The 14,240-nt window shown below is 46.0% G+C and overlaps 1 protein-coding gene across 2 annotated transcripts in view; it reads left to right on the top strand.

The window, feature by feature from the left end:
* LOC127582191 (tetratricopeptide repeat protein 28-like) overlaps window positions 1-14,240 on the top strand; it is a 167,224-nt gene that overhangs the window by 121,110 nt on the left and 31,874 nt on the right. For both annotated transcript variants that reach the window (XM_052037267.1, XM_052037266.1), the window contains one exon: window positions 12,283-12,430. In XM_052037267.1, coding sequence (XP_051893227.1) covers window positions 12,283-12,430 — 148 coding nt within the window. The remainder of the gene's footprint in view (window positions 1-12,282; window positions 12,431-14,240) is intronic.

Genomic DNA, 14,240 nt, shown 5'->3' with positions numbered 1-14,240 from the left:
TAATTTAGGGAATTTTGAGTATTTCAGAATGTGGTTTGCGAAGTTGTAGTTTGTATAGTTTAAAGAACTTAGGCCTAGAAATTCTAGTGCACTCTAGTGCAGCAGTGAGCACTCCACAAATCACAACAGCTGGTCAGTTTCAGCCCCAAAAGTGAGTGCCTGAATTCCTGTTGGAGACTATAGTTAGAGAATTTCTAGAGTCCCTGAGCATTTCAGGTGCAATTGGACCATGGCAAGCTTACACTGCTGCCCAGCACAGTAATTGGATCACATAAAACAAAGCTTCTGTGCAATGACCATATGATCCATTCAATGGTAATTTAAACATTGAGGGAATCAGAACAATGAGATTGCAATCATTCTGGGCTCCTCTGTGTATCTGATGTACTGTACACAGAAGCCCTGGCAGTGACCACTGGTGACCAGTGCCTTCATTTTTGGTGGAAAACATCTGGCCCGCAGCATATGTAGATTTCACGGATTTGGGAAGACTGCAACTGCATACATTTTATTGGACTTCTCTAAGCATTAGCAAGCAAACTACTTCCAATGAATATATCAACATTTACAAGGAGTGATTGTTTTTGAAATCACAAGGTCCAGCTGTGTAAACACAGATCACCCTCTGTTAGGTCTGTGCACAGCAGGGAGCCACTTGATATAAGTGGTCTGGAAACTGATCACCATATTAATACGGACAATGATTGGTTACTCAGTGTCTACAGGTATATACATACAGTATATTTGTTCAACAATATTTGCAATGGAGCCCCAAGCCGAATTCATGATCATGTGGACCTGCGGAAAGCAAATCAGCAGATAACAAGGAGTGAGAGTATACACCCTATATTACTGACCACCCCTCCCCAACACCCAGCCTGTTGTATCCGAATTACAGCAGCGCATCTACAGGCATCTGATCACACCTCTGAGTCAATGACTTCCACCTCCCAAAATTCAACTACTGCCTATGACACCTTCCTTGGCTGACTGCTACACTCACTAAAGCCCCTCCACCATTTCCAGAAACTAACCCTTGCCCCAGCCTGAACCCCAGCTCCTCCCTGCAACTGCAGGGCATCATTCCCACAACATCTCCAGACCCACCCAGGCTGTAGACTTACCTGATTCCTATTGTAAGCCTTGTGCTGGGAGAGCACAAGAATGGCAGAGCAGACAGCAGCACTCAGTAGCATGGTCACCAATATGTGGTACTGACCTCTCCAGCAGCAGGCTCCCAAAATCTCACGGTGCATTTTGCGTATTTTAGGATGTAGTTTGTGTATTTTGGGGTACAGTTTGTATACTTCTAGGTGCCATGTCCACTTCTTTCTCTTCAGACATCTCATTCCTCTTCCTGAATCTCATTGCCTCCCCTTTGTGGCGAGATAGAGGTCGTGTTTCTCTGCATGCTCGCTGTGCAGTCCCCAGTTACCCTGACAAAGAGACTGAGACATCCCACATTGTGTATACATTTGAGCTAGGGGTTTCCTGCCAGTGTTGTTTCTCCTGCCTCATGTTGGGCACAGATATGCCCCGCTGCGTACTGTAGAGACAGAATATCCCTCACACCTCTCAGCACCATCCCCAGTAAAGCTCGCAATTCTGGATAGTGTTTTGAAATCTAGCTCCCATGTATTTTGGAAACCCATATAGATATGTTCATCTGTAACAAAACAATCCTGCAACCCATGGTTCAGAACAAGCCCAAATTGACAGCAGCACAGTGGGCTAAGGGAGTGTGCAATCATTTATCATCTCCCTGGCCACTGGCTGCGCATGCAAGGATCAAACGTTGGAAGATTCTGCAGATACAGAACTGAAATGGTTTGACAAAACTTCCATGATCTCAGTAAATAATAAGTTCACCAACTGAAGTAGTATTACCAATCTAGCAACACTCCACTTCTATTAGAGGCAACCTGTAGCAAAAGGAGAGCCTTTTATTCATCACATTTGCATTTTCCTACATTTCTACCTGTAATCTCGACAGTGTTGTTGGTCTTGAAAATCTTATTTAACCATTCAAGGTAGCAGTCAAATATCCTTCGCAGCCTACCATTACTACAAAGAACTCCTCTACCTCAGTGGTGTTGCCTCATTGCCAGTGTGATGTGTTCTGTTTTGCTGGCTCTCTGTTGTGGTATCATATAACTCACTTAGACTGGGAGGGCAGCGAACATCTGTTTATTCTGACAGTCAGACAGCACACCAGTATTGCAAGACCACCGTGTGACACAGTCTTAAGAGGAGAGGGGCACACCAACCTTCAGTTACCCATGCAACTGGTATCACAGTCCGATAACACGCACTAACTTGTTTTTGTACTGTTGTTCTCCTGGTCATTCCCAAAACTTGATAAGCTTAAATGTTTCACTTGTGTAGGAAAAAAACATTAAAGCAAAGTCTGCAGATCTTGGAATTCTAAAATAAGATTGGAAAATCCCAAGAAATACTCAGCAAGTCAGGCAATTCTGATGAAAGGTCATCAACCTGAAATGTTAACTTTGTGTTAACTTTTTCTATCTCTTCACAGATACTTGCTGAGTATTTTCAGCATCTTCTGTTCTTTTATTATAAATATTTAGGTTCAGTTCTACTAAGTGAAAAACACAATGATGCTGGAGGAATTCGGCAAGCCAGGCAGCATCCGTGGAGAAAAGCAGGCGGTCAACATTTTCGATCAGATAGGCAAAGAGGAAGCCCAATATTTAGGAGGTAAAAGCAGAGCAGTGATAAGTGGACAAAAGGGGGGAAGCAGGATGGGCACAGCTTGGTGATAGGTAGATGCAGGCAAAAGACAGTGATAGGCAGGTGCGGGGGAGGAGGGGAGAGCAGATCCACCAGGGGATGGGTCAAAGGTAAGGAAAGAAAGAAAAAAAAAGGTAGAAAAAATGAGGCTAGGAAAGGGAAGAGAAGAAGCAAGGTGGGCGGGGGGTGGTTTGTGGGGAAGGGGGGTAGGGATTACCTAAAGTGGGAGAATTCAATGTTCATGCCGTTAGGCTGCAAGGTTCCAAGACAGAAAATGAGGTGCTGTTCCTTCAGTTTGTGCTTGGAATTCTGACAGTGGAGGAGGCCGAGAACTGACATGTCAGTGATAGTGTGGGAGGGAAAGTTGAAGTGACTGGCAACGGGGAGATGCAGATCGTGGTTACAATCTCTTCTCTTTTCAGTTATGCTAAATTATGGACGAATGTTCAGGTACCACTAATCAGAAACAACAATAACCACACAGGTCAGAACATGAGTGGCAGAAGTCCACAATGATACCAGGAGATGATCCCAGACCAAAATCTAGTGGAGGAGGTGTCTCTGGAGACTAAGTGTGGGTGGAAAATGGAGAGGGAGAGTGACAAGTGCCCATCCCTGACTGTGGAGTATGAGGACAAATGTGCCAAGTCAAGAGGTCCACAATCCAGCTGGAAGATCATCCCTGCAAGAAAATGTCTTGGTCACAAGAGGAAGGCAAGTGGGGGAATCAATCCGAGTACCTTACCCTGAATCCACAGCACCAGGCATGTTAGATTTAGCCCTGTGATTTGCAGACACCCTCAGTGAGCTGGAGAGTCAGTGTCATTACAGCACAGAGCCATTTGGCCCACTGAGTCCATGATGTCCTTCTAGACAGCAACCAGGCCCCTGTTCTCTCTCCATGGCCCTGCCAATGCTGATCCAATTTCCTTTTGACACCATTGATTATCTTCACTTTCACCACCCTCACAGGCAGTGAGACCCAGGTCACCACAACTCAACATGTAAACAGCTTCTTCCTCACATATATCTTCCAGCCAAACCTTTAAAGGATTGGGTGATATATTGGCAAGGAAAGGGGAGGGGTTAACCAGCAGGTTACAGAGAGTCGAGGTCAATGGGACATTTTCGGATTGGAAGTCAGTTAATGCTGGGCCTTAACTATTTATATTCTATCTTGATGGCTTTATTGAAGGAACTCAGAGTCATACAGCAGAGAGGCAGGCCCTTCAGCCCACTATGTCAATGCCGACCATCAAGTACCTATCTATACTGATCCTATTTACTCCCACTTGGCCCATAATTTTTTATGCCTTGGCAGTTCAAGTGATTGTCTAGATACATCTGAAACGTTGTGAGAGTTCCTGCCCACTCCACCCATTCAACCAGTGTTTTATCCTTCCTCTGGGTGAAAAGGTTCTACCTCAGACCCCACTAGCCCTTTACTCCTTACCCTAAATCTATGCCCTTTAGTTGTAAACACTTCTGCTATGCAGAAAAGTTTCTGTTAGCATCCCTGTCTATGCCTCTCGTACTCTCATAATTTTGTATACTTCTATCAGCCCCCGCCCCCAGCCTCTGCTGCTCTAAGGAAAACAAATCCAGTTTATCCAGTGTGTCCACATAATTAAAACACTTTATCCCAGGCCACATCCTGGGAACCTCCTCTCCACCTTCTCCCATGCAATCTCATCCTTCCAATAGTGTGGTAACCTGAACTACGCACAGTATGCGTTCTTCACCACTTTATCTACCTGTGCTTCAGGCATCCTTGAACTTGTATACCAAGCTCCCTCTTTTTCTCAACACTCTCTAGGGCCCCACCATTCATTGTGTAGGTCCTACCCTGATTACTCCTCCCAAAATGCACCACCTCACATTTATCAGGATTAAATTCCCTTCACCATTGTTCTGCCCCTCTTACCAACTCGTCAATACCTTCCTGTAGCCTGATTATCATTCTCATTATCAACAATGCCATCAATTTTCATGTCATCTGCAAATTTACCTCCTACCTTCATATCCAAATCATCTATATGTACAACAAACTGTGAGCTCCCCAGCACCAATGCCTGTGGTACACCACTGGTCACAGGCTTCAAATCATAAAAGTGACCCTCCACTATCACCCTCCATCTCCTATTACCAAGCCAATGTTGGATCCAATTTGATAATTTGCCTTGGATCCCATGGGCTCTAAATTTTTGGATTAGTTTCCCACGTAGAACCTTCTTGAGGCCTTACTGGTCTCTGTGGACTACATGCACTGCCCTCATAAACAAATGTTCCCTTCAATCACATTGATCAGACAGGATCTCTCGCAAACAAAGCCAAACTGACAATCTTTCATTCACTCCTGCCTGTCTTTCCAAGTGCAGGTTAATCCTGTTCCTCAGAACCTTTTCCAATAACTTTCCTGAGAGTAACATTAGACTCACAGGCCTCTAATTACCTGGATTATCCTGTAACCATGGAACTGGGTGTTCTGCAGATGGATTTGCTGCTGATACAAAGATAGATTGATCAATTGATCATCAAGTTGTGAGGACACAAAGAGTGTGCAAAGGGATATAGACAGGTTAGGTGAGTGGGCAAGAAGTTGGCATATGGAGGATAATATGGAAAAATGCAGGAAGAATGAAGGAGAATTATTTAAAGAGAGTAAGACTACAAAATGGTGCAATACAAAGGGAACTGGGGACTAGTATATGAAAAACAAAAAGTTAGCATGCAGGGTCAGCAAGTGATTCAGAAGGCGAATGAAATATTGGCCTTCATTGCAAGGTGTACAGATCTTAAAGCAGGGAAGTTTTGATGCAGCTTCACTGGGTGCTGGTGAGACTGCATCTGGAGTATTATGTACAGTTTTGGTGTCCATACTTAAGGAAGGATGTACTTGAATTTGAGATGGGGCAGAGAAGCTTCACTAGACTGATTTCTAACATGAAGGGACTGATCTATGCAGAAAGTTTGAAGAGGGTGGGCCTATACTCATTGGACTTCAGAAGAATAAGGGGTGAACTACTCTGAGGGGGCTTGACAGGGTGAATGCTGAATCCCTGTAAACCAACTCCTACCCATTCTGTCCCTTAAATCAGCTATCTACTCCGAAACATAACACCCGACTCCTCCCCAATCCATCTCCCACTCTCCAATTTCATCCCTTAAACTTTCCAATTCCTGCCCTCCCCATTCCCTAATTACCTCCAACACCCACCCACTCAACCCTTCAACCAATTCCAAAACATAACCTGCTTTAACTCCGACCCACCCTGGGCTAAACCCCTACAATTCCCACACCCCCTATCCCCCTCCGACCCACTCCATCCCATAACCTCCTCTGACCCACTCCACCCCATAACCCCCTCTGACCCACTCCATCCCATAACCTCCTCTGACCCACTCCATCCCAAAACATGTTTTGACTTTTACCCACTTCATCGTCTATCCCCTGCACTCTTCAGCCTGCTAACATTCCCTAAACCTACTGACTCCTAGCCGCTCATCCAATTCCTCCAGACTCCTTCAAAGCCAGTCCACTCCTGCACAATCCAGCTACCAGCATAAGCAGCACCAATCATTCCAATTCTCTAAGCTAACACAATCTTCCTTACTCCATCCCCTGACACCCATCTATCCGTGTTACTCCCAGACTGGAATCCAAATCTCTCCATGCCACTCCCTGCAATTTCCAACGTATCTCTGGTCTAACATTCACGTGCAATGATTGAAGTCTGGCAGCACATCACTTTATTGCCAAGATGTTAACTACAACAGTGCAGTATGTGCCAGCCATGACCCTTGTCTCACTCTTTGCCCAACAATGTGAAGAGTAAGATGAGTATGATCACGGGGGTGAAGATGAGAGAGAGGCAGAGCAGCTCCAGCACGTACAGGAGGAGGATGGAGCACAGGTAGCACCAGGGGCATGTTCGATCACACCGTGTCAGTGCATTCACCAGCCACAACGGGTAACGTAGACAGGGCAGGTAGCCACAGCGCCGTGTGGTCCGCAGCCGCTGTTGGAAGCCCTGCTCCAGCCAGCTGCACAGCCTCCTCTCGGATGCGGGATGTGCGGACACCTCAGCCAGCCTGTCAACTCTGCCTGCCTCTGTCCATTTCAAGAAAGTCATCTCCTCCTGAAGCTGGCGGATCTCCCACTCCGGCATTGGGGTTCTCTGGCGACACACTGGGCAGCGAATCTGGCTGGTGCTTCTCATGATTGCCTTCTCCATAATGGTCTTCACACAACTGTCACAGAAGCTGTGGTTGCAGTTCAGCAAGGCCTGTTTGTGAGTGCCCGAATCAAACAGCTCGGTACAGACAGGGCATTCCCGCTCCACGTCCCCTGGGGTGACACCAGCACCAACGTGTGAGGTTGTGTCAGATGCCTGGAAGCTCAGCTCATCACTCTCTGCCCTGAAGTCACTACTTGCTGCACAGACCTCTGCCTGTCCTCTTCCAGCAGCAACGCCCACCTCTCCAGCCAAGGATACCTCGCAGTCAACCACAGTGAACTCTCGCAAGTCTTTCCCCATGATAGACAACAGGAGTGCATCATCAGGGTCCACCAGGCACTCTCTTAAGCCAGCTCCATTCCTTCTCTGGCATCCCATCTCATTTGTTGAGGGGTTATGCTGGAAAGGAGTGCAACCCTGTCCCTGGTTTTCCATTACCAATGTACTGATTGGTGTATCTTCCTCCCCAGCTTGTTTCTCTGTAGGGTTACCCACACTGGAGGGAACAGTTACATTTACTGAAGCTTCTGCTACAATTGGCGGTGTGTGGACATCTCTTTCCTTGGCATTGTTTCTGTAGCTCTCAGTTGCACAGATATCTCGGGCTTTCTCTTTCCCTTGAACATCATTCTCCTTGGCTTCAATGTCACATACCTTGGTGGTTTGTCTTGTCGTCTCAGAGTCCCAAATGGGTACCAAGATCCTGCCCTTTACTTCCTGCTTCACAGGAAGGTGTGGTTGGTGTGAATGCACTGCTTGATTCTCAGTCATCTTTGGACGAGTCCATTCCTCGAACATTGTACCCCCCTGTCTTTTACTGTTAGATCCAGCCTCCATCTGAAGGGTTAGCAGAGTCTCTCTGGCATGCATGTTGATGGTAATATCGTTGTGAAGTTCTGTATTCCTGTGAACCCCTGTGATGTCAGATTTCACAACAGCTCCTTCCTCCTGATCCAGACAATGGGTACCAGCTGGTGCTTGTCCAACCCTTCTCATGTCAGCCCCTTGCCTTGGGTCCTCCATGTCCTTTGGTCTATTGCAGCCTTTTGTATTTATGGCCTCTCCCAGCAGTCTGACCTCGGTATCAAATTCGCCAAGAATCTCAACTCTTGCCTGCGTCACTGGGTAGCTGCAATCAGTCAGGGTCCCACTGTTAAAGCTCGAGGACTCATTGTGCATCACATCTTTAAAAGCAATAGTCTCGTCCATCATTGCAAGCTGTCTCCCTGTGGAATAAACAATCTCAGTTCACCAGGCTTTGGCTGCATTAGCTGTCTCCGTGGTGTGGCTGCTGCTCTGTAACTGTGACTCAAAGGCCCTGTGCCTACCTGTGCTATGTTCTAGATAAGCAGCATTCCTCTGTCCTTGATAACAAGCTCCACAGCAAATCATAGCAAGCAGCTGAATGAAGGTGCCTCTCAGCAACCAATGGGGAGAAGCCCACGGCCTGAGTGGGCCGAGACTGACCGATTATGCAAACAGGTTTGGTCCACTGTACAGCTCTGCATTCCCATTAACTCTTAAAGCCTCACATTCACCTCACTGTTTCACAGCCAGAGCTGGACAATGGGGGCCCTTAGAGTAACTGGAAGAACAAAAATAGTGCTGCAAGGAGGGCTCTGCTGCCTTTGAGGCTGCCAGTGCCATCCCACAGTATTAACAGGAAACACTTGTACTTCATGGCGGAACAGCACCTGAGGAGCTACAGATTTACTGGGGTAATGGCAGAGGAACTGAGTAACAATGTCAGCGGGGCTAATACCTAGTGGGGTAATAACGAGCATCATTGGTATTTCACTGAGGAACAGTACCCGGGGAGCTAACCTTACTGTAGTCATAAGAGGAACTAGTACTTCACTGAATAATGATATAAAAGGAACTAGTACCTAGTGGGACGATAACTAGAATAGTTAGTGAGAAACGCACCTGGGGAGCTGGCACCTCAGTAATAAAATGATCTAGTACATCACTGAGGAAAGTACCTGGGAGAGTACAAGAAAGTTACTGAACTAGTGACGAGAGGAGCTGGTACTGAGAAACAATACCTGGAGAGCTGGTGCTTAACTGGAGTAATATTAGGGAATTAGTACTTCACTGTACAAACCAAGGGAGGTGGTACCTGTCTGGGACACAGAGGTCCCAGTGCCTTACTGGAGTGGTTATAGGGAAGTTAGTGATTTGTTAGGGTATTGGGGTACTGTACAAAAGGTGACAGTACCTTTTTAGGGTACAGTATCAGGAGAGCTAGCACTTGGGAGTACAATACCTGTTAGCACGACACTATTACAGCGCCAGCGATCGGGGTTCGATTCCCGTCGCTGTCTGTAAGGAGTTTGTAATTCTCCCGTGTCTGCGTGGGTTTCCTCCGGGTGCTCCGGTTTCCTCCCACATTCTAAAGACATATGGGTAGGTGGGGTTTAAAATGGGCGGCGTGGACTCGTTGGGCCGAAAGGACCTGTTACCACGCTGTAACTAAAATTTAAAAATTGTTACTTCCAATAGCAATGGTAGTATTTCCTGCCTGCTGATGTTCAATACCAGAAGAGCTAGTATCCAACTGGAGAAAACTAGCTGGGCCACATATTCTACTGGTGTTTGATACCCAATTGGCTAATGGAATAATGACCTACAGGAGCACAAACTCAAAAAAAATCTGCAGATGCTGGAAATCTAAATTAAAAACACAATTGCTGGAAAGACTCAGGTTCACCAGGATGTTGCCTGGGATGGAACATTTGGAACCCCCTCAGTGATGAGGAGAGACTGGATCAGCTGCTTTTTTTCCCTTGGAGTGAAGAGACTGAGGGGAACCCAGTGGAGGTGTACAAAATTATGGAAGGGCATAGTAGGGTAGGTAGTAGGAAACCTTTCCCCACAGCATCTTAAACCAGAGGGCATAGGTTTAGGGTAAAGGATAAGAGGTTTAGAGGTGATCTGAGCAAGAACTTTTTTACCCAGAGGGTAGTTGCAATCTGGATCCCACTGGCTGGGAAGGTGGTGGGAGCAGGTACGCCCACAACATCAAGTATCCAGACAAGCACTTGGATTGCCAAGGTAGGGAAGTTATGGACCAAGTGCTGATAAGTGGGATCAGTATAGATGGGTACTTGCTGGTTGGCATGGACACTGTGGGCTGAAGGCCTGTTTCTGTGCCATATAACTCTGTGTCAGGCAGCACCTGTGGAGAGAGAAACAGTTAACATTTCAGGTCAATGACCTTTCATCAGAAGTTATAAAACAAGTGTGCTTTAAGTTGCAGAGAGGGAGAGGGAGGAGAGAACAAGTGAAAAGTCTGTAATAGGGTGGGGACCAATGGCCCAAATGCTGTTGGTGCCGTCTAAGAGAGGGTAATGGACGCTCATTATTCACATCGGTCTGTGAAGAGGAGGTGTGGATTGAGGGAGACAAATGTACGAGAGAGTGAAAGGTACAGTGTTGGAACTGTGAGGTGCAGAGCACAATGGTTTCTGGAAATCTGAAATAAAAGAATTCACCTGGACAATCTTGGTCTCCACCCTGATCATAGACAGCTCCTCTGTTCTCTCCGCCCCTCCTCTCTCCTCAATTTGCAACACACTTGTTTCCTCACTTCTCCAGTTCATCAGCCAGAAACATTAACTCTGTTTCTCTCTCCACAGATGTTGCCTGACATGCTGAATCTCTCCAGCATTTTCTGCTTGTATTTCAGAGTTACTGGAGGTGGCTACTTATCATGGGTTTAATGCTACAGCTCCTGACCGCGTACTGAAGTACAACTCCACAGGAGCTACCAACTTTGTCCAAGTGTTTGCCTGTTGCACTGCTTGTTGATATGTGTCTGGAAGTGACTCAATTACAGTGAATGACTCTGATTCAGTCACTGAATGACACGGTGCCTGACACAGAAAGATATTTGACCGAGACATTCGGTGATTATAGCTTCCTGTCAGGCCACTTCATTGGATTTGTTCCCAGGGAGGGCCTCAGAAAAAATATTAATTACTGAGGTAGGTCAACCAAGGGCTCTGTGAGGGGACATGAGCTGAACACTTTGCCAGTCAGCATCCCTGCACCAGACTTCTGGAATGGAGCAGAATCTATCAGAAGCACTCAGCAGGTCAGGGGACAAGAGAGGAATATGCTTTAGATATGAAGTGGTCTGTTTTGACTGGGAAACCACAGTTTTAACAAGGGGAATATCACCCCAAGTATTCTCTGATTCAGCATTTTATAAGGTTGTTACTTACAAACTCCCTTTTCAAGGTGGAAGCAGAAGGTTACTAGATTTATGCGGAAGGTATTACACGTGTGCACCCATCTCACGTTTATGGAAGGGTGGTGTGAGCAGGCTCATCAGTAACATCCAAATAAAAATTGGTTAAGTCCTTGAAAAGGGAGAAATGCAGGGCTGTAGGGAAAAGATGGGGCAGTGGAAATGGTTGGAGAGACCATTCTTAGTGCAGGCATAAAACAGAGTGGCACTGGTTGAAGAAACCATTGATAGGTCATGCATAAAACATAGCAGAACCCTTCTGTAGTATAAAACTCTACAAAGGTGGAGCCGCAGATTAAACACCCTGTTGTCCAAGTGTCAACAAGTTCCCAGGGGAGATGGAAGTAGTTGCCCCACCCACAGCCCTTACATCACAATTCCATTTTAAAGTGGCAAGGGGTAATTCTGGATTATGCCCAAAATTCTGTGAGATGTTTTGCCAAGCCTCGGGCTCCCTGGTCTCCAGAGAGCAGCTATTGTGCTCTTTTATGTTTCATGTGTTTCCTTTGCAGCATTAAGTGCATTAATTACCCCAAGACTGAGAATCAATGAAAGGTGATAATCATTAATCTGACTCTGGCCCAAGTACAGAGAGCCCACTGTGAGGTAGGAGAGTGTTTCTGCTTCACTGCCAAACTTCATGAGTACTTGCACCAGATCTATGAACGCCCCTATATCTGAGAGAAGGTATGTTCCTTTCACTTGCATTTCCAGTGAGATATCATGTAGCCATGGCCTTGCCTAAGCCAGGATATCTCTGCAGCCTGAATAGTTAGATTGAGAGTGGATGAATACTCTGCTGTGTATTTTTAGGGATGAGGGAATGTTTATCCAGAATATTTCTTCAGGAGCATACATGCGTGGAATACTGTACATGATAGGCAGATGGTGGTCTGTGCGAGAGGTGGAGCTTTGACAAACAGGGAGGCTTTCTGATGTGGACTGTTTACTTAGTGCCCTCTCCTGTGATAAGCTGGTCAGCTGATGTGTCCAGGAATCTTGGGCCGTTGTGCATTAAACACAGCTCTTCTCTTTCTACAGGAGCCTCGACTGTGCTGATGCAGATTAAATCGGTTCCCCTGCAGGCCTCTCTCACCTTCTATCACCACTTCTACATTGCCCTCTGGTACGGCTCTTTGGTCAGTTACGCTGTGGAATATGCAAAGCATCAGATGCAGAACGATGCCAGGTACAGACAACAGTTCCAGAGCAGAGAACGTGGATTCAATGACCTTTCACAGATCCATAACCTTAACTAGATCCCAAACACTGGCCCAGGTGGGACACCGGCCCAGGACTGACTGCAGCTCTGGCATCAGGGACCACTCTGGCATCAGGCATCAGGAGTGCTTCAGCTGCAATCATCTCCCAATTGCCAGTGATCCTCAACCTGCTGTGTTTCCAAAGCGCACCAGTGGTGACACATACTAAAGGATGTGATCACAGAACATCCAGTAAGAATAATAGGAATGACCAGATTTATGAAATCATGTTGACCAATCTCCTGGTGATCTTTCACGATGTGACTGGTAGTGGATATGATGTATTTAGATTTACGGAAGGCTTTCAGTCAGGTCACACACAGGAGGGCCGTCAACAAGGTTAGACCACACAGGATTGGGGTGATATACTTGCACGAAATGAGAAATGGTTAATAGACAGAAATCAAAGAATGGGAGTAAATGGAACTTTCTCTGGTTTTTGCAGGCTGTGATTAGTGGGACACTGTGGGGATCGGTGCCTGGGTCCCAGCTTTTACAAACCATATCCATGATTTGTATGAGGGGACCAAGTGTCATATTTGCATGGTGCTGATGATATGGAATCAAATGAAGTTGTAAGTAGGGAGGGTGTAAAGAGTGGACAGAGACCAGCTAAATGTGTAAGGGACATATGACAGATTAAACATAATGTGAAAAAATGTTTTGTTCCCATTGAAGAAAACAGAAAAGCAATGTATTTTTTATACAATGATAGATTAGGAAACGTTGATATTCAAAGGGATGAAAGTGTCCTTGTACGCAAGTCACTGGAAATTAACGTGTAGGTGTAACAAGCAGTTGGCTCCAAGATCATGGCTGTTAAACCTTGGCCTCAACACCACTTTCCTGCACTTTCCCCATACCTCTTGTAGTTTAAATATCTGTTAGTCTCCACCTTGAATGCATTGATTGGCTCTGCCTCCACCTTTCTCTTGGGTAGAGATTCGCAATCATCTGAGTGAAGTAATTGCCCCTCATCCCTGTCCTAAATGGATGAACCCTTATTCTGAAGTGATGGCCCCTGGTCTAGGTAACTTCTCAAGGGGAAATATCCTCTTAATATCTATGCTGTCAATTCCTTCTCAGAAAATGCATTTCAATAAGATCACCTCTCATCCTTCTAAACTCCAATTAATACAAGCCCAGACTATTCAACCTTTCTTCATACATCAAGCCCTTCACCCCAGGAATCAGCCAAAATGAACCTTCTCTGCATTGCCTCCCGTGCATTCACATCCTCCCTTAAATATGGAGACCAGAACTCCAGTTATAGTCAAGGCATCAATCACCCTGTAAGGTCCTCTTCCCATGCACACCCACTTACTTTAACACACTAAGCTGCAGGTCATCAGGCCCAGGGGACTCATTGGCTCTTAGGATGATCAGTTGGCCTAGTACCTTTTCTCTAGTGATAGAGATAGCTTCAAGTTTCTCCCCGCTTGACTATCTATTATTGGGATGTTTTTAGTGTGGACTGATCCAACATAATACTCCCTGCCACACTCAATCCTTGAATACATACATATACATGAGTAACTACCCATTTTCCGCTTCCATCACGAATCCATGGGATAATATAAGATGAGATAAGATATTTTTATTAGTCACACGTACATCGAAACACACAGTGAAATGCATCTTTGCGTAGAGTGTTCTGGGGGCAGCCCACAAGTGTCGCCATGCTGCCAGCACCAACATAGCATGCCCACAACTTCCTGACCTGTACACCTTTGGAAT

This window comes from Pristis pectinata, chromosome 23 (assembly GCF_009764475.1).
Source record: "Pristis pectinata isolate sPriPec2 chromosome 23, sPriPec2.1.pri, whole genome shotgun sequence".
NCBI classification, from domain to species: domain Eukaryota; kingdom Metazoa; phylum Chordata; class Chondrichthyes; order Rhinopristiformes; family Pristidae; genus Pristis; species Pristis pectinata.
The sequence above is the reverse complement of the archived record's forward strand: the minus strand, read 5'-3'. Positions and strand labels throughout refer to the sequence as shown.